Source organism: Hydra viridissima, unplaced genomic scaffold, assembly GCF_058129835.1.
Source record: "Hydra viridissima isolate aposymbiotic clone 2 unplaced genomic scaffold, HvirCarnegie_v1 scaffold_7, whole genome shotgun sequence".
NCBI classification, from domain to species: Eukaryota; Metazoa; Cnidaria; class Hydrozoa; order Anthoathecata; family Hydridae; genus Hydra; species Hydra viridissima.
This window is the reverse complement of record NW_028324306.1, coordinates 10,701,088-10,720,532: the sequence shown is the minus strand read 5'-3', so window position 1 is coordinate 10,720,532 and position 19,445 is coordinate 10,701,088. Positions and strand designations below refer to the sequence as shown.

The following is a 19,445-nucleotide window of genomic DNA, read 5'->3' as shown; positions in this document are numbered from 1 at the left end:
CAAAAGAGACTTGAGAAGTATGGATTTAATGGTAAGTTTAAAAAAAGTTTACATAAATTGGAAATCAAAAAATCCTATAAAAGTCTAGTAAAAAAATTTTCAAGTTTATTTTCTTGTTTCATTATTTATGAAATTTGTTTAGTTATTCAACATATTATATATATATATATATATATATATATATATATATATATATATATATGTATGTATGTATGTATGTATGTATGTATGTATGTATGTATGTATGTATGTATGTATGTATGTATGTAAAAAAAGATGAGAAATGTCCCAGAAAAAATTGATGAATAAACTGTCCCACAATAAAGTTATTAAACCGGGACAATAAATTTTCTTTCAGAATTTAAAAATTGTGTCCCAGATATCATTGTCTTGTCTCGTCTTGAATAAAAAAATAACAAAACGCAGATGCTTAATATATATATATATATATATATATATATATATATATATATATATATATATATATATATATATATATATATATATATATATATATATATGTATATGTATATATATATGTATATGTATATATATATATGTATATGTATATGTATATGTATATATATTTATATATATTTGTTTAGTATGCAGCACTACTATGTCACAGTTATTCTAACTAAATTTCCATTTTTTTACCCTGTGTTTAAGTAGTATATTTTTCATTATGTAATCTAAATAATCTTTTTTTCTTTGTTATAGAATTGCCTGCTGAAGAGAGTAAGTAGATGTGTATAAATATAGTAAAGTATATGTTGATAGTAGCAGTTAATTTGTAGATTTTTATTTGCATAAATATTTATACGATATAATGCCTATATATGCATTAACAAAAAAAAATTTCATACCATTGTAAAAAATGTAACCTATTTTGTTGTAGATAAATCTTTGTGGAAGATGGTGTTAGAACAATTCGAAGATCTACTTGTTAGAATTTTGCTACTAGCTGCAGCAATATCCTTTGTGAGCACTTTTTTTTTTAAAATAATAACTGCTCCGAATTAAGTAATTACTTGTGTATATTTTCTAGTCTACCTGGGTTTTTACTTACTAATAAAACAAACTAAATGTTAAATACTCATGTAACTGAAAATTTTGTATTTTTTTTTTTTTTTAGGTATTAGCTTTTTTTGAAGATGGGGATGATCAGGTAACAGCATTTGTTGAACCTTTTGTAATCTTAGTCATTCTTATATTAAATGCTGTTATTGGGGTTTGGCAAGAAAGGAATGCAGAGTCAGCTATAGAAGCACTTAAAGAATATGAACCTGATGAGGCGAAGGTTTTACGGGAAGGTGAAGTTAAAGTAATTCGAGCTAAATATCTTGTCCCAGGTGACATTGTGCATGTATCAGGTAAATACTTTTGTTTCTTTTCCAGTATAAAACAGTAAAAATGTGGTTATGACATATCTTTACTGTTTTATACTATAGGTTCAAGCTTAGTTGAGAAAGGCGTGCGATCGCACTCTAATCTTGACCATGCATACAATATTTAGTTGCGACAACTTGCCCACGGCTTCATAGATGTTTTGAGAACATTTAAGTTTAAGTATGTTTCCATGTTTGTCCGCATAACAATAAGTTTTAAAAATACATGCTAAAAAATTAACTTCATAACTTTAATCTTTACTAATTAAATGATTTTATATTAAACTTAAATGTTCTCAAAACATCTATGAAGCCGTGGGCAAGTTGTCGCAACTAAATATTGTATGTGTGGTCAAGATTAGAGTGCAATCACACATCTTTCCCGACCAAGCCTGTAGGTTCATTAAAATTATTTTAAACTTCTATAATTTCACTAAAACAATTGTTTATGATATAAAAATAGACTTAAAGAAATTTTTTTGTAAATTTAATATACTCAAAATAAGTATCTGAAAATGTTTTATATATTTTTTTATATATATTTAAATTAGTTGGAGACAAAGTTCCAGCAGATATTCGCATCACAAAAATTAACTCAACTGTTATAAGAATAGATCAATCTATACTTACTGGTAAGTGTTAGTTGTTTGTGTTTATACTTGTTTAATATATCTTAATTATAATAAAATATATTTAAGACCAAAATAATTTTATTAATCTAATTAACTAATTTATTGTATTGCTGATTTTTTTTCCAGGTGAAAGTGTCAGTGTAGTAAAGTTTACAGATGCCGTTCCTGACAAACGAGCTACAAATCAAGATAAAAAAAATATGCTATTTTCAGTAATTAATCTTAAATATAATATCAAATGAAAATTGATTTTAATTGATAACATTTAATGACAAAACCACTTATTTTAGGGCACAAATATTGCTTGTGGAAACTGTGTGGGAGTTGTGGTCGGGACTGGTGTCAATACAGAAATAGGTAAAAATTTTTTGTTGTGTTTGTTATATGATTAATAATATTTTATTGTAACAATAATTTCTTATGTTTAAAAAAACAAATATGTAATATAGGAAAAATTCGTGATAACTTGGCTGAGTCCTCAAATGAACGAACACCATTGCAAGATAAACTTGATGAGTTTGGGGAACAACTTTCCAAGGTTTTTACAAAGCTAAATTTTTTTTTTTTTAAAGTAAAATAGAATTTTAAAATTTTATTTGATATTCAATTTCTTTTTTTTAGGTTATTACATTAATATGTATATCAGTATGGGCTATTAACATAGGGCATTTTAATGATCCTGTCCATGGTGGATCATGGGTCAAGGTAATTTTTATTTACTTTTTTTTTGGTGTCGTTAGTGTTTTAAAATTCTTTTTAAGATATTCTTTATAAAAAAATCCACTTAATTTTTTTCATCAGGGAGCTGTCTATTATTTTAAAATTGCTGTTGCATTAGCTGTTGCAGCTATTCCAGAAGGACTTCCTGCTGTTATCACAACTTGCCTTGCCCTAGGTATTTTCCATACAGTCATATAAAAAATATTCTGTTGTACTGCATTGAATGTTCTCATATTGCTGAATGGTCTTAATGAATTTTTCACATTACATGAAGTATTTTAAATTATGGTAAATAATTCAATTTTAGGTACAAGAAGAATGGCAAAAAAAAATGCAATTGTAAGATCACTTCCCTCAGTTGAAACACTTGGGTGTACTTCAGTAATCTGTTCTGATAAAACTGGTACCCTGACAACCAATCAAATGTCTGTAAACAAAGTAAGTTTTTACTGTCATCTATTCTTTATGTTTTAAAATTATAAAAGCTCAGATTTAGTTTTTACATTTTTTGAATTATTTCTTTTTTAAAAAAGTCTTAGCTATATTTGATTGTCAATTCATATTCTTTAACCAAGAATAACATTTGTTCTAGTTTATAAAATTTTTTACTAATATTTTAGTTTTTCATTGTTGCTTCTGCAGAAGACAATTTATTTACACATTTTGATGTCACGGGGTCAACATACGAACCTACTGGAAAAATGTTAGTGTTGATAATCTTTTTTTTTTATCTTGCTTTATTCTTGTTATATTTTGCTTTAGTAACTTAATATTTAAAAATTTATATTATTGTAAATTATTTGTTAAAAAAGATGTAAAAACTCATTAATTATGGTAAAATTAATATTTCTACACTTATATTTCAAAATTTTATTTAGCTCAACTCTAAGATGCAATAACATATAAACCATGATATAATAAAATAGATATAATAAAATATAATCAAAATAGTTTTTTTATTTTGATGACTACCAAAGCAAATCTTGTATAGAGCTATTATGAAAATAAAGTTAGTTATGCTAAATAAAGTTTAATTACTGTTTGTTGTGTTACATATTGATATTATTTATAATAACTTTAGAAATTATTTTTATGATGAATATTATTGGTCTGACATCTTTATTTTGTTTAGCACCGTTAATGGAAAGAATATCAGGTGCAAGGAGTATGACACTCTAGTTGAATTTGCTACAATCTGTTCCCTGTGCAATGATTCATCTTTAGAATATAACAAGGCATGCATATAAACATGTTTTATGTATTTGGTCTAGGAATTAATTTTTGCGGTTTTTAATTGAAAATTGAAGGTTTATTTCAAAAACTTAATGGATGAATACATTAATGAAAATAGTGTCCATTTACGAATTCCGTGTCGAAAAAATGCTTCATCTATAGAAGTGATCCAATCAGAGACCCATTTTTCGATATTTTCTGAAGAAGTGAAACGCTGTCCAATCAAATCGTTATTCATGCAATCGAACAAGTAGTAGTCAGAAGGAGCAATGTCCGGAGAATACGGCGGGTTGGGTAACACTTCCCATCCGACATTTTCCAAATAGTTTTTGACAGGTTTTGCGACATGTGGTCGAGCATTATCATGCTGAAAAATGAGTTTATCATGTCTGCTACCCCAATCTGGTCATTTTATGACCAGAGCTTGCTTCAAATGCATTAATTGTCGTCGATAACGTTTTCCATTAATAGTTTCACCAGGTGTCAGAAGCTCATGGTACACCACACCTTTCATATCCCACCATATACACAGCATAACCTTTGCACAGTGAATATTCCATTTGGGTTGTGATGGACCTGGTTCACCTGGCTTTACCCAGGCCTTTTTTTGTTTAGGATTCTTGTAATAAATCCATTTCTCATCACCAGTAACGATTCGATGCAAAAATCCCTTTCCTTTCTGTCTTTCAAGCAGCAATTCACAAATGGTCTTTCTTCTTTCCATGTCTCTGTCTTTCAATTCATGTGGAACCCAATGAGACATTTTTTGAATCATACCCATGGCTTTGAGGCGTCTGGAAACTGTTGATTGTTCAACTCCTAACGATTTTGCAAGGTCCTCTTGCGTTTGACAAGAATCCTGATCGAGCAATGCTGCCAATTCTGCATCTTCAAATTTTTTCGGCTGTCCTGGTCGCTCTTGATCTTCCAAACAAAAATCACCACTTTTAAACCGTGCAAACCACTTCTGACACGTTCGCTCAGCTAGAGCATGGTCACCATAAACTTCAACCAAAATACGATGACTTTCGGTAGCACTTTTGTTCATGTTAAAGTAATGAAGAAGAATCCCCCGCAAAAACACTTTATCAGGAACAAAAATCGACATTATCAGCTAAATTAAAAATAGTGTTGTTTACGCTTAAATCAAATGATTTATAATGAAAATGATGCGCAATAACAGTGATCTTCGCATGCATGCGTGGCTAAACGAAACGCTGAGACAATAAGCTAGTTTCGTAATCCCTTGTCAAACCGCACAAATTAATTCCTAGACCAAATAATAAATTTGTGCAAATATTGATAAATTTGTGCAAAAGATCAAAACAATAGAATCACTTTAATGCTTTCTGTTCCCAATAGGCTAAAAACAGTTATGAAAAGATTGGAGAGCCAACAGAAGTGGCTTTGTTTGTTTTAGTTGAGAAAATGAATGTGACAGATGCTGACTTAAAAAACTACTCAGGTTCTCAATTAGCTCGTGCTTGTAATAATGCTCTAAGAGGAAAATTCAAAAAGGTATTAAGAATTCATGAAATAGTTTCAAACCTTATTGTTATTTATGTTAAAGCTTTCTTACAGAGAATTGTTTCTCATAATACAGATTAGTTTAAGAGTAAATATTGATGGAATCTGAATTTTCATGTAGCTTTAAAATGTTTTTTTTTTATAATCAAAAATTTCTTATCAGGATTTCACAATGGAATTTTCCAGAGATCGAAAATCAATGGGTGTTTACTGCACAGCAGTTAGTGACTTGTATTCCAATCAAAACAAGATTTTTGTGAAGGGTGCTCCTGAAAGCATAATTGAGAGGTGTAACTTTGTACGGATTGGTAAAGATACCATTCCAATGACTAAGCAACTTAGAGAAGGAATACTTCAGCAAGTAAATATTTATGGAACAGGTAAGTCCTTCTTGTTTTAAGATCTTCAGCTTGGTATTTTAGTTAAGTAAATAGTTATTTCGAAGTATTAAAGGTTGTTCAGAATGATAATGACTCATGGAATTTTTAAAATATTGTAAAAACCACTTAATCAATTTTGGTAATTTTTTGTTTTAAAGCAAATTCATCTCCCTTTCAAATAATGCAAAGGTAGTTTTTAAAAAGTTGGTTGTAAACAAAGAAAATGTATTTGCAAATAGAAGAAAATTCATTTCGGACAAGTGGTTTAAAAATAATAATGTTCCAATTAATTTACTAGCAAAAAAGCATAAAGTTCAAATGAAACCTGTCTTTTATATCATCAAATCATAGAATGAAGGTCGCAGGCTAGAAAGAAAATCAAGAAGAGAAAGAGGTCTGTCAAGCTTAAAACTTTATTAAAAAGTGATCAGGGGGATTTATGCAAATTCAGAGTACTCCATATGGAATATCGAGAGAAAAAAAAGGCATTTTCAAGCTGACAATCCTAGAAATCAAAAAAAAAATTAGTTACAAGACACACAGAGAGCAGAAATTCACTGGAAGATCCCAACAGCAAATCAGTAAAAGCCAAAAATGCGGTTGCAAAACTGTCATAAGAAAATCTTCAAGAAAATCAAAACTTCATTATATTGGATGATAAAACCTAGTGCAAACTTGGCTGTTTGACACTCCCAGGCCAGAAATTTAATGCAATCCTGGAAGTAATGAAGTTTGGCATTTTGCAAAAAGCAATTGAAGACGTAAGTTTAACCATAAAGTTATAATTTAGAAAGCGATCTGTTCGATTAGTTTTAAAATTTAGCCATTTTTCATTAGCAGAAACATGAACTCTAATGTTTACATGATAGAATGATCTGCTGGTCTTCTGAGATGATGTTGTATCTTGTCATTAATCAAGAAGTGTATTCAAATGGTATTAACAAAATAATGTCAATTTTGTCCTAAAAAGTATGAAATACTTTTTAGGACAAAAGTGATTAAGCAAATGTGCTTCATCCAATTGAAAAATTTTAAACAAACATGAATTGTAAGAAGGGTAAAGTTGCAGCAGATATCAATCAATTTTGCCAAGTTTGGGGTGTGGCATCAGAAAATTTGACAAAAACTGTTATCCAAAAGCTCATGGGAGATAACTGAACTAAAATAAGAAAATATTTTGATCAGCTTAAAGATGATGCTTTCTAAAAGCTTTATTGTATTTAGAGATAAATTCATTATAAAACAATAAAGAAATGATTAAATCGATTAAGTGGTTCTTAAATTATTTCAAAAACTCTATGGGTTTTTATCATTTTGAGCAGCCTTTATAACTATTTACTACACCATTTTATATGAGAATTTCAGTAAAATAAAGAGATTACTTTCAAGTATTTTTATTTTCAGGTAAAGACACTCTACGATGTCTGGCACTAGCTACAGTTGATCACCCTTTATCAAGAAATGAAATGGACCTCACAGATTCTATAAACTTCATCAAGTATGAGGTAATTTCAGACTTTGATAAATGAAAATAAGCCCTAAAATACAAACGATGCTTGGCTCAACCATACTTTTTTCTATCATTATAAAGTCTTTAAAATCTTTATTTTATTTTGTATTATTCATAGATTCATTCTGACACAATTTTTAAAAAGCTTTTATAAAAATTTATGTGCAAATATAAAAATGATCCTGGTGATTTAAAAAAAGTTGTTTTGCCTAAAAAAATTTTCTAAGATTTGTTAAAATTTTATTAAAAAAAGTAAAAAACTTTGTGTAATGAAAAATGAAAATCCCAACCATTCCCAAGACTTAAAATAGAATAAAAATCTTCATTTGTCTTTCTTTGGTAACATATAACAGGTTATTTTTTGAAAGGATTGTTTGGTATATTGCAAAAGCATTCTGAATATTGTTAAACCATATCAGCAAATTAGTTATGATAAAAATGATACTTAGGTCGTTAGAAAAGTTCGTAGAACTCCCCTCTAAAAAAAAAAAAAGAAGAGTTTTTTTTAATTTTGTTTTATCAAATGTTCAAAATAATGTCCATTGTTATCTATACAAAGTTGCATCCTTTCAAGCCATTTGTCAAACGTTTTTTTATACTCTTCTTTGGGTATACTTTGAAGTAGCTTCGTTATGCGAGTTTTTTGACTTTCGACGTCAGTATCGTCATCAAGATTTTTTTTTATCAAGTCGAATAGCCAATAATCGGATGGAGCTAAGTCTGGTGAGTATGGTGGGTGGCGAATTATTGTAATTCCAGCTTGGTTTAGACAATTTGTGACGGTTTCAGTCACATGGGGTCGAGCGTTATCATGGAGAAATTTGAAATTTTGAGTGCCTGTTTTAGGTCTTTGCTTATTTATTTCGCATATAAGAGGTTTCAAACAATTTTTTATATAATATTCGCTAGTAATGGTGTCTCCCTTTTCAACATAACCCAAATGAACAACACCTGTTGTTTTGAAGAAGATGTAGAACATGTTTTTCGGCTGAAACCTGTCGCATCTTACTATAGTTCTTGGACTTTCACCTTCACCGACCCAACTAGCGTTAGCCGACTTGTGTCCAACTTGTCTCAAATAAAACCACGACTCATCCCCTGTAATAATATCACATAGTCTCCATGGACCGTTTCTGAAAAGAGCTAAATTTTCCTTACATGCCTCAACTCTATTCTTGCGATTTTGATCGGTTAACTCGTGGGGTATCCAACGTGATGTTAATTTTCTTTTTTTAAGTGCGTTGTGAATGATTTCGTTGATTGTAAAGCGATTAATCGATGTCAGGGCTTCAATTATATCATGTGTTGCATGAGGATTTTCTTCAATAATGGCTCGCACACGTTCAATATTCTCAGCTGTATACGTGGTTTGAGGGTGCCCTGAGCGAGGATCATCTTCGAGACTCTCTCTACCATCTTTAAATAAAGTAGCCCACTTGGCAACTGTACTATATTTTGGAGCTTGGTCACCATGAACTAAAACCAACTCATCGGTTATGGCTTGTGCTGAAACTCCAAGTAGAGCACGGGTTTTAATATATGCTCGATATTCAAATTTATCCATTTTTAAATTTTTTCTTGAAAACGTATATAGTAAAATTTAAATAACTTTTTTAATAAACATTCAAAATACTTCAACAAGTACTTAAAATGTTCATAATTAAACGCAGTTTAAAATGATATATAAATATTTAATTATTTCCTGTCTCATTGTATCTTTATAGATGAAGTTCTACGAACTTTCCTAACGACCTAAGTACTGTGATAAATTTTAGTAAACTGTCAATTTCTTAATTTTGTTTTTAATTTACATTAGAATAACATGACCTTTGTTGGTGTTGCTGGAATGTTAGATCCCCCACGTACAGAAGTTCGTGATTCAATCAAAGAATGCTATGAAGCTGGTATAAGAGTTATTGTTATAACTGGTGATAATAAAGTAAGAGATAAATTTTATTACAATTAAATGATATTTATTTGCTTTCTCTCTCTTTTTTTTTTTTTTTTTTTTTTGGTTAATTAAAAAGTATTTTCTAATAAAAATCCATTTAGAATACTGCAGAAGCTATTTGTCGCCGAATTGGGGTGTTTGAAGAGAATGAAGATACTACTGGGTTATCATTTTCTGGCCGTGAGTTCGATGAGTTATCAGAAGTTGAACAAAGAAATGCTTGCAGAAATGCTAGGTGATCTAGAAATTATGATATAAATAATTTTTTAAAAAATAAAAATTTATGCCTAGTTTTTTTTTATTAAAGTTAAATAGATTAATTTAAAAAATGCTATTTAGACTCTTTTCAAGAGTGGAGCCTTCACATAAGAGTGCTATTATAGAGTACATTCAAGCTGATGGTGAAGTTGCTGCTATGACTGGTGATGGTGTTAATGATGCTCCTGCTTTGAAGAAAGCCAAGATTGGTGAAAATTTTATTTTGTTTTATAATGTATAGTTTGAAAAACATTGGCAATGGTGCTGCAATAAAACATCATTTGAGTATCACAAATGATATAAGAAAAATACATTAGTAGAACCAAGTATTTTCTAAATAATTTTACTATTTTAGGTGTTGCTATGGGTAGTGGGACAGCCGTAGCAAAGTCTGCTTCTGACATGGTACTTGCTGATGATAACTTTTCTACAATTGTGGCAGCAGTTGAAGAAGGCCGTGCCATATACAATAATACAAAGCAATTTATTCGATACCTCATTTCATCAAATATTGGTGAAGTAGTCAGGTAAACTTAAATGTTTTTCATTTTAATATTTTGACTATACACAGTATTATGGTGATTTTTTAATTTTTTTATAGTTATTCAGTTATAGTTATTGTTGTTTTCTAAGTATTTCTTTTTTGTAGCATTTTTTTAACTGCTGCTCTGGGAATGCCTGAAGCTCTGATCCCAGTTCAATTATTATGGGTTAACTTGATGACAGATGGTCCCCCAGCTACAGCTCTTAGCTTTAATCCACCTGAAACTGATATAATGAAAAAACCACCAAGAGGAGCAAAAGAGCCACTAATCAGTGGATGGTTGTTTTTCCGGTATCTTATCATAGGAGGTTTGACTTGTTATTTTTCTCTTTTTTACTTATTTGTATTTTTTTTTTTTTTTTTTTTTTACATTTGTTCATTTTTTTTTTTTTTTTTTTTTTTTTTTAAATCAGTTTATGTTGGCATGGCAACTGTGGCCTCTTCAGCTTGGTGGTTTATGTTTTATGAAGGTGGTCCACAAATGACCTTCTACCAGTTAAGTCATCATTTGCAATGCTCACCAACCTCAGAACACTTTGTAGGAATGTCATGCAGTGTATTCAAAGACCTGCATCCAATGACAATGGCTCTTTCTGTTCTCGTAACTATAGAAATGTTGAATGCATTAAACAGTGTTAGCGAAAATCAAAGTTTGCTGGTCATGCCGCCATGGAGAAATAGGTCTCTGTTAACTGCCATTACTGCTTCAATGGCCCTGCATTTTGTTATCTTGTATGCACCTTTTATGAAGGTATGCTAGTTTTTATATTTACGTTTAAGAAAAACATCTCATTTACATTCTGACTATAATCTAAATCTTTTTTCAGCCTATTTTCCGTGTAACTCCTCTTAACTGGGCTGAATGGAAAGCAGTCCTATACTTCTCGATACCTGTCATTTTTATTGATGAAATATTAAAACTTATAACAAGAAATTTCTTATCAAAGTCACCAACACGTGGTAGGATGGTTTTAACCTCTTTTTTAATCTACTTTGCATCTTTAAAGAACCATTGAATTGTTCTTTTACAATTTTATTTTTTTAGCTAAATAACTTATTTATATTATTATGTTTAGTTATTTATATTATTATGTTTAGTTATTTATATTATTATGTTTAGTTATTTATATTATTATGTTTAGTTATTTATATTATTATGTTTAGTTATTTATATTATTATGTTTAGTTATTTATATTATTATGTTTAGTTAAAGCGAAGCGAGATTAACCATTTGAAGAGCTATCGATATAAAGTTCGTTTTGTATTAATAATCTACAAGTTAGTTAACTCATTATAAAAAAATATCGAACTGTGATACGTGTTTTATATTTCTTGTATTCTTCAGAACGAGCTAGACTACTAGCAAATGAAACTATTTCAGTGGAAAAATCTTTGTTTTATAAGTGACGTTGCACTTTTAACTTAAGTTGCGTCGAATCACATTTTACTCAAGCAGACCCAATAAACATTTTTAAACTCTTCTATTTGTTTCCTCTAATATGGTGTATGTATATACATATATGTAAGTATAAATACTCTATTATGTATGTGTGTGTTTGTGTACACACGCACACAAACATAATAGTATATATGTACTTATACATATTATATTGTGTTTATGTTTTAAAGTTATCAATAGCTCGAAATTTTTTTTAAAAAAATGCACAATGTATAACTGGGTTATATTCTGTGATATCCATTTTATAATGCCAGATAATAGATTATTTATTTCTGATGTGACATTTAGATCAATTACAAACATACTTTTGAATATCTTTTGTTTTTTATTATATAATAGCTTTTTCTTTTGTAATTTTAAATTGTTAAATATCTGTATTTCATAGATTAATTTTAATTTTGTGAAAAATCAACAAAATAGCTACTACATTACCAACCACTATACTCACTTAATAAATTTCCCTGACAAATATCTTAAAGTATTTTACGAAATTTTTTTAACATTGTCAATAATGCTTGACTATCATTAATTTTTTAATCAAAAAAGTCTTCGAAAGATTTTGGAATTTTCGACTATTATTTGATTTTCCACGGACATTGGTATTTCACCAAAAATATTTGTTAAAAAAAGCGTTTTCCTGATAAATTTAATATCCTCGTTTACAAATTTAATATCCTCGTTTACAAATTTAATATCCTCGTTTACGAATTTAATATCCTCGTTTACAAATTTAATATCCTCGTTTACGAATTTTAAAAGTTTAAAAGTTCTTTCAGAGCGTTTAATTTTAAAAGAGGATGATCAAATTAAACTTTATTGTTAACATGGTTCCAGATTAAAAAACCACAAGTTCTTTGAAAAAAGTTATCTTATTTGAAATTAAAAGTTTGTTTTTGATTTAAAAATTATGTAACAATCGATTTCTAGTTAAAATTTACAGTGTAAATGTCGAAGTGACTATCAGGAGAACTAACTAATAAGTGACCAATAAAGGAAAATATAAAATCTATGTAAGTTTGCATGATCAAAACAGAAGTTCGGTAAGTTTTTATTGATCTTAACAATGAAAAACTACTAACAAATCTCTCCATGGTCTTACGCAAAACCCCAATGAGGCGTTGAATCAGTTAGGGAAATATGCCCTAAAACTCATTTTGTTTCAAAGAAGGTTCCAGAAATAGTGTATTCAGCAGTAATGTAATACAATGATGGCTTATTGTCTTTAAAAAGATATTTCAGGATGCTGAATATTCTAATATCTATATTAATATATACTGATAAAAAATAAACTTTACTATAAATATATTACTACAGCTAACAACTTTAGTCATATATTTATAGTAAAGCGGCACAAAAAGATAAAACACGTATCAAAAATATGGACAAAAATCCATTGAGTCTGTATAGCGAAGAGGGATGAAATTAAGAGCTATTAAAAAAGGATATAATGATTATGACTTAGATCAAGAAGGTGGAGATGGTAATGCTTTTGGAAGTTTTTTATTTATTAGAGTCGGTACTTAATTTACTCGTTTTCACCGATATCTCAGAAATTATAAAGGTTTTTTAGTTGAAAATTTCAGAGTATTTTTTACATGCTGAGAACTAAAGCTGGAACTAGAATTTTACAATTTGAACTAGTTACAAAGATTTTATTGAGAATTACTTAACTAAGGTTCTTAACAATATTTGGTGAAACTTTAGTTTAGTACTTGATATCACTTGGAAGAATTACTGAAATCTTGGAGTCAACCAATCCAGAGATATTAATTCCTTTGGTCAAGCAATCCCAGAGATATGTTTAAAGTTTATGAGTAAACTAAAAATTTTTTACTGATTCAACATAAAAACGATTAAATTGAAAAAAAAAATTTACGGCAGGAAAAATTATCTGAAGTATTTTCAATGTAATGTTTTGTAACATTTAAATTAGTTGTTTTCATGTTTCAACCAAGAAACCACCCTACAAAAAGTTTAATAACAACGACATCTAAACAAATTTAAATTATTCCACTAGTTTAAGTTTTGTTTATTATAAACAAATTTAAGTGATAAAGTTGCTCCAATGAAATGATAAAATTAATATCTAAAAGTCAATTGGTTGCAATATAGGTTTGAACTATTGCTGCAAAATTTCCAAATTATCAGCGCCACTATTTAGCCAACGTAACGTAACACGGGGTATTGGAAGAAGAAAAAAAAAAAGAATTTGTAACTGTTTTGAAGGACAATTTGAGCTTATTGAAGAAGTGATTGGTTAAGGAGTATCAATGCAACCATATCTTTAATGGGGTTGTTCTTATCAAAGTGCTCTGCGTCTGAAATTTAAAAAAAGATAAAAAGTTGTCGATGATGAAATGACAATTCCCTACCTCTGGAGGTTTAAATCGCCTTCATCATCTTCAAAAAATCGTATAAAATTTATGATAAAAATAGTTTACTCTTCCGTGTTCAATTAAAAAAATATGAGCTTCATGGAATCATGGTTTTGGATAACTACGCATCACTGTTGTTGAACATCTGAGGGAACATCGTTCAGTGGATTAAATCGATAAGGGAATCCAGCAAAAGAATATAATCTGCACTGAAGCCTGCAGAAATCTATTATTTCTAAATCTTCGTTGATTTTCAATCAGCAGGAAACGAGGTAAGCATTGGTGACTCCGAAAGCTATTAACTTATTTCTAAAAGATTTAGTGAGCTGAAATTTCAAACAACTGTTAAAATGTTGAACTAACATTTGAATGAAGCTTAATAATAACGGGTTGCTTTGAAACATCATTGTCTTGCATTTGTGTTTATCGTTTTAGTTAATTACTGTTTCACGATAATCAAAAGTTTATTTATTTTAATAATTTATTTATTTAAACACTTTTCTAAAAAAATACATTTTATTTTTACGGAACAAAGATTTATTCGTCCATTAAATTGTTTTTAGTTAGAACGCGATCGAGGCTTAATCATCTCAATTACTTATTCTGACGGTATTCACATTTCTTAAACTGGCGACAGCGATGGTTCATAGATCGAATTATGTACACATTCTTTACTTTTTCTATTCGAATTAAACAATACACAAATGAAAAGAGAAAATGTTATATTATAAGAGGTATAAAATAATAAATATAACTGAGGCGTTTTAAACTTTTCTTTACTTTGTTTAAACTAATAGCTCTTAAAGTTAAACATTTGAAGTTAATATATGTTAAAGCTCTCATAGATACTTTATATCCCATATAATCCGGTCAAAATAGACAAAAAAATAGTGGTAGATTTGCAATAATTCGCATAGAGCTGAAAATTTGTACATACCTTGAGCACATTATTACAAATAAAGTATTAAAAGTCCCCATCGATCCCATATCTGCAAAAAAAGTTCTTCAAGGTTTAAGGTATAAAAAAAAGTTGTTTTTTTTTAAAAAAAAAAAAGAAAAGTTTTAATCATAAAAATAGATCAAACAAAAGCGAACAGCATTTAAACGCATTTTTGAATAAACTATTTCGTCGGCTTTTCTTTGAACTTGTATAAGAACAATGAAAAATGCTTTTTTTAAATAATTTTTTCAACTGATTTTTCTCGTCTGACTTCCCAAAATTCTTAGAACAAAGTTACGAACAATGAAATACTTTTAGCGTTGAACGTTCCGTTGCAGTTAAGAGTATCGAGCAGTATTTTTTATTACGATTGGAACCGTTTAATACTTTTATTAAAATGTCGCAACTATGTTTTATATGAAGTAAACTTTTAATAGCAAGTGAAACTGCTGTTGTTGATCGTGGAATGTAGACTTTGATTGATACAAGTGTTAAAAGAAGTGACGGGTTTTATGAATACCTCAAAGATCTGAAGTCTGTGACGATTCATGTGGTGTGCCGTAAAAAGTATACTCGGAAGAGTACTATTGTTGCATTTAAAAGACAGTAAGATATAGATCAAGTCAGCACATCTGAAAATAGTCCACCTCGTATCAGAGCGCGCGTAAGTGAATCACTTTTTTGTTTAAAAAAATGTTGCTTATTTTGCGGCGATGAAGCAAAGCAGGAGGCCGAGAAGAAGAAAGCCAAGAAAGTTTGTCGTAAAATTCATAAAGTTGCGACTCTTGAATTTAAAGAATAAATTCTGAAGGTAGCATCGTTCTGACGAGGAAGCAAAAAAGGTTACTTCACGCATTGAATATGAATTTGATTTAGCTGCTGCTGAGGCTAAATATCATAATACCTGTTATAATTCTTTCTTGAGGCCAACCGGTTGGTGTAAAATCGGTCGTTCTCAAGATGAATCTACAAATGTTGCGATGGAAGAAATATTTAAATACATTGAAAATAGCGATGACTGCCAGTTTTCATTAGAAGAACTAAAAAATATTTGCAAAAATCCACATTTAGATAACAGAACAATTAAGACACGTTTAAAGTTGAAGTTCGGCAATAAAATTATTATCGCTGAAAAACCGGGAAAATTAACGTTTATCTGTTTTTTTTTGACAATCATAGCGATATTCTTAACCAAGCTTGGTATGAGAAGAAAAGCCAAAATAAAGAAGAAGAACGATTTCGAATTTTAAAAATTGCGGCAGCAATCATTCGAGAGGACATTCAATCAATATTTTTTAGAGCAAGTTATTTTGAAAAATAAACGATCTAAATTAGAACATTTAAAATTAGTTTGTACAAGTATCAGCCACAGCATTATGTCTGTTGTTAGGCCTACGAATATATAATACATAATATGCATTTAATAATAAATAATATATGCAAATATTATGTATATATTATTTATATATATATATTAATTTAGTAATATTTATATTATATTAATTTCGTAATTTCACAAGAATCGCAATATCTTTTCTAGCAATGCATTTTAATTAAAATCGCATTATACTTAATATATTTTTGCTATATATTTTCTCGCAATATATTCTTGCAATATCTTCTTCAATGTTTCGCAAGCATTGCAATATCTCAGGAATAACGATTCTTATACTACTGTGATCAAAAAGTAAGGTGAATTTTTAATTTAAACTTCCCGCCTTATTCGAATCGTCCAATCTTTTTTATTTTTAAGTTGGTAGGAATCTCATTAACATTTGCGCCAAATTACATGTCAAACTCATAATTATTTTTTTTTGTTTACGCTTGTTTCTGAAGTACCAAAAGTGCATTCGGCGATTTTCACGATGTCTAATTTTGTTGAGCAAAGAAGTGCTATTAAATTTTGTTTGCGGAATGATATTTCTGCTGCTGAAACGTATCGAATGTTGCAAAAGGCCTTCGGTGAAGAGACTATGTCTCAAAAAAATGTTTACAAGTGGTACAAAGACTTCAAAGAAGGCCGAGAACGTGTTGATGACTTGGAACGCTCCGGACGACCATCGACTTCGATTGATGATCGCCACATCAACAAAATCAAAGAATTGGTGCTTGCAAATCGTCGGTTAACCATTCGAGACCTTGTTGACATGGTTGGAATATCATTTGGGTCGGTGCAAGCGATTTTGAAGGATCATTTGGGCCTCAAAAGACTCAAATCACGTTTGGTGCCGAAATTTCTCAATTTCTTTGAAAAAGAGCATCGCGTTAAAACGTGTGAAGCAATGCTTTCTGACTATCAAGACGTCTACAAACAAATTATTACTGGCGATGAGACTTAAGTCTACGCATACGACCCTGAAACAACCGACCAATCGAGTGAATACCGTGAAAAAGGCGAGCTGAGACAGAAGCAACCACGTCAAAGTCGCTCAAAAATCAAGGTCATGTTGACTGTTTTCTTTGATTATTGTGGTGTCGTGCACTACGAATTCCTTCCAACTGGCCAAACTGTCAACAAGGAATATTATTTAAGCGTTATGCGACGTTTGCGTGAAGCTATTCGCAAAAAGAGACCGGAATTATGGGCCAATAACTCTTGGATTTTGCACCACGATAATGCGCCTTCGCACACAGCACTGGTTCTTCGTGAGTTTTTCGCCAAAAACTCTACCCATGTTGCTCCACAACCACCGTATTCGCGCGACTTAGCACCGTGTGACTTCTGGCTGTTCCCAAAGCTCAAGAGACCACTCCGGGGAAATCGTTTTGAGTCCATTGAAGAGATCCAACGTGAATCGGCACGCGCATTGAAGGCTATCCCTACCGAGGACTTTTCGGCATGCTTCGAAGACTGGAAAAAACGTTGGCAAAAGTGCATTGAGGCCGGGGGGGATTATTTTGAGGGGGACGATACAGATTTGGAAGAATAAATAAAGATTTTTCATTTTATAAAAAAATTCATCTTACTTTTTGATCACAGTAGTAAAAATGTATAAAGGCAATTTTATTAAATACTTTCATGATGTAATACTTTTGTTTGATCTTTATTATGATAAAACTTATCATTAATTGGAAAAAAAGAAAAAACTATTTTTTTTAACCTTTAACCTTTAATAACTTTTTTTGCAGATATGGGGACTTTTAATATTTTATTTGTAATAATATCCTAAAGGTATGTACCAATTTTCAGCTTTATGCGAATTATTGTAAATTGAAATGTTTATTTTGACCGGATTAATATAATTAAAGTTGGTTTGACCTCTTCATAAAAAGTGCAAGGAGTTTTACTATGCAGTCTAACAATTAGCCCTGCAAGAAAATAACAGAAAAATTAAAATCGGATTTAGTCAAAGAAGCACGCCCACGCTTTCTTTAAAAAGCTCTCAGCGATTCGTTGAATCTAAGATTAGTACTTCTATTGAAGAATTTCAAAGAACCGCATCTTTTATATTTTATAGATAAATATAAAAGAAGTTTTTTCATTAAGTTTCATTGACGTTTTCTTGCGAACGACTTTAAATACATATTATGCTATAACTATTTTATTAATATTTAGATTCTATACAAAGCGCAGAAAAATACGAGTTTGAAAAGTACTTTAAATGCCATCAAGAAATATTAGTTGGGAAACATTTCAAAAATAATTCCCATTTATAAACAACAAAATACAAGAAAATCCCATCAAAATCCAGGATGTTATAAAACAATACAAGAGAATAAAAAAATCTTCACGAGTCTCTCGTGAAAAAGTATGATTTATCTAAAAAATAAAGCATTTCACTCAAATTCCTCACTTTCACAAGACCATTTGTTTTTAGTCATTTATTTTTCATACATTCGATACCATTTATTTAAAGCCTCTCTTTATGGCAAAGTAGAGAGTTAACCAGATTTTACTGCTGCAAGTGAAAGAACTGCAAGCTAAAAAAAAAGGAGGTGAAATTCTTTACTCAAACGAATGAATTAATGGGCATATCGACTACTTAGATTGATGTAAACCAAACTGGTGGTTAACGATTAAATGTTTTCAAGACTTTTTTCCTCTTCATAGTAGCATACGTCACATAGGTAATCCATTATTTCCTCAATAAACACATTTAAGCTTTAGATAATTTAAACATAGGGTTATGTTAATTAGACGGTACTCTATAAACATTTCTAAATAAATCACATGCTATCATTTCTTTTTTCCACTTTTTTATTTCTTAAACAAATAAATAACACAAGTTTTGGAAAATTTGAATGAACTTTCACGTTCAAAAGAAACACTCGTTTCCCTCAGCAACTCTCAGGGAAACGAGTGTTTCTCTGAGCGTTGCTGAGGGAAACGAAAAGTTGGACACAAGGTGACCACGTGAGAGGTACAACTAAATGCCGTCAAGTAAATGCAAACAATTTGCAATTAAAAAAAGTAAACAAAACTTTCTTTACAAATACACTAAAAATTCTTCTTGATTTAAGACTTCGAGTATATTATATAAAACTTAGTATTTTTTACTCAGGACTTTTTTAAAGTTGAAAAAAAGA

At 29.9% G+C, this 19,445-nt stretch overlaps 1 protein-coding gene, 1 long non-coding RNA gene and 2 pseudogenes across 2 annotated transcripts in view; 3 read left to right on the top strand and 1 right to left on the bottom strand.

Annotated features, from left to right (window-relative positions):
• LOC145184639 (sarcoplasmic/endoplasmic reticulum calcium ATPase 2-like) overlaps positions 1–11,459 on the top strand; it is an 11,621-nt gene extending 162 nt beyond the window's left edge. The window contains exons 1-24 of the mRNA XM_090093941.1: positions 1–31; positions 721–738; positions 899–981; positions 1,136–1,373; positions 1,940–2,020; positions 2,147–2,232; positions 2,311–2,377; positions 2,470–2,558; positions 2,642–2,725; positions 2,822–2,915; positions 3,048–3,178; positions 3,361–3,443; positions 3,873–3,975; positions 5,336–5,491; positions 5,664–5,880; positions 7,285–7,385; positions 9,207–9,329; positions 9,443–9,576; positions 9,681–9,808; positions 9,955–10,126; positions 10,249–10,451; positions 10,557–10,894; positions 10,971–11,103; positions 11,352–11,459. The exon at positions 1–31 is cut by the window's left edge and continues 162 nt beyond it. Of these exons, the coding sequence (XP_089950067.1) occupies positions 1–31; positions 721–738; positions 899–981; positions 1,136–1,373; positions 1,940–2,020; positions 2,147–2,232; positions 2,311–2,377; positions 2,470–2,558; positions 2,642–2,725; positions 2,822–2,915; positions 3,048–3,178; positions 3,361–3,443; positions 3,873–3,975; positions 5,336–5,491; positions 5,664–5,880; positions 7,285–7,385; positions 9,207–9,329; positions 9,443–9,576; positions 9,681–9,808; positions 9,955–10,126; positions 10,249–10,451; positions 10,557–10,894; positions 10,971–11,103; positions 11,352–11,371 (2,913 nt within the window). The 3' untranslated portion in view covers positions 11,372–11,459. The remainder of the gene's footprint in view (positions 32–720; positions 739–898; positions 982–1,135; positions 1,374–1,939; positions 2,021–2,146; positions 2,233–2,310; positions 2,378–2,469; positions 2,559–2,641; positions 2,726–2,821; positions 2,916–3,047; positions 3,179–3,360; positions 3,444–3,872; positions 3,976–5,335; positions 5,492–5,663; positions 5,881–7,284; positions 7,386–9,206; positions 9,330–9,442; positions 9,577–9,680; positions 9,809–9,954; positions 10,127–10,248; positions 10,452–10,556; positions 10,895–10,970; positions 11,104–11,351) is intronic.
• Positions 11,460–13,594: 2,135 nt separating this feature from the next.
• On the bottom strand, positions 13,595–14,394 carry LOC149886110 (uncharacterized). The gene is made up of 2 exons (XR_016454397.1): positions 14,045–14,394; positions 13,595–13,921 (listed from the first exon to the last, which is right to left on the bottom strand). It is a non-coding gene; the product is annotated as an uncharacterized LOC149886110 (long non-coding RNA).
• Positions 14,395–15,315: 921 nt separating this feature from the next.
• LOC145184996 (uncharacterized) lies at positions 15,316–16,277 on the top strand (annotated as a pseudogene).
• Positions 16,278–16,783: 506 nt separating this feature from the next.
• Positions 16,784–17,257, top strand: LOC149886109 (protein GVQW3 pseudogene; annotated as a pseudogene).
• The last annotated feature ends 2,188 nt before the right edge of the window (positions 17,258–19,445 follow it).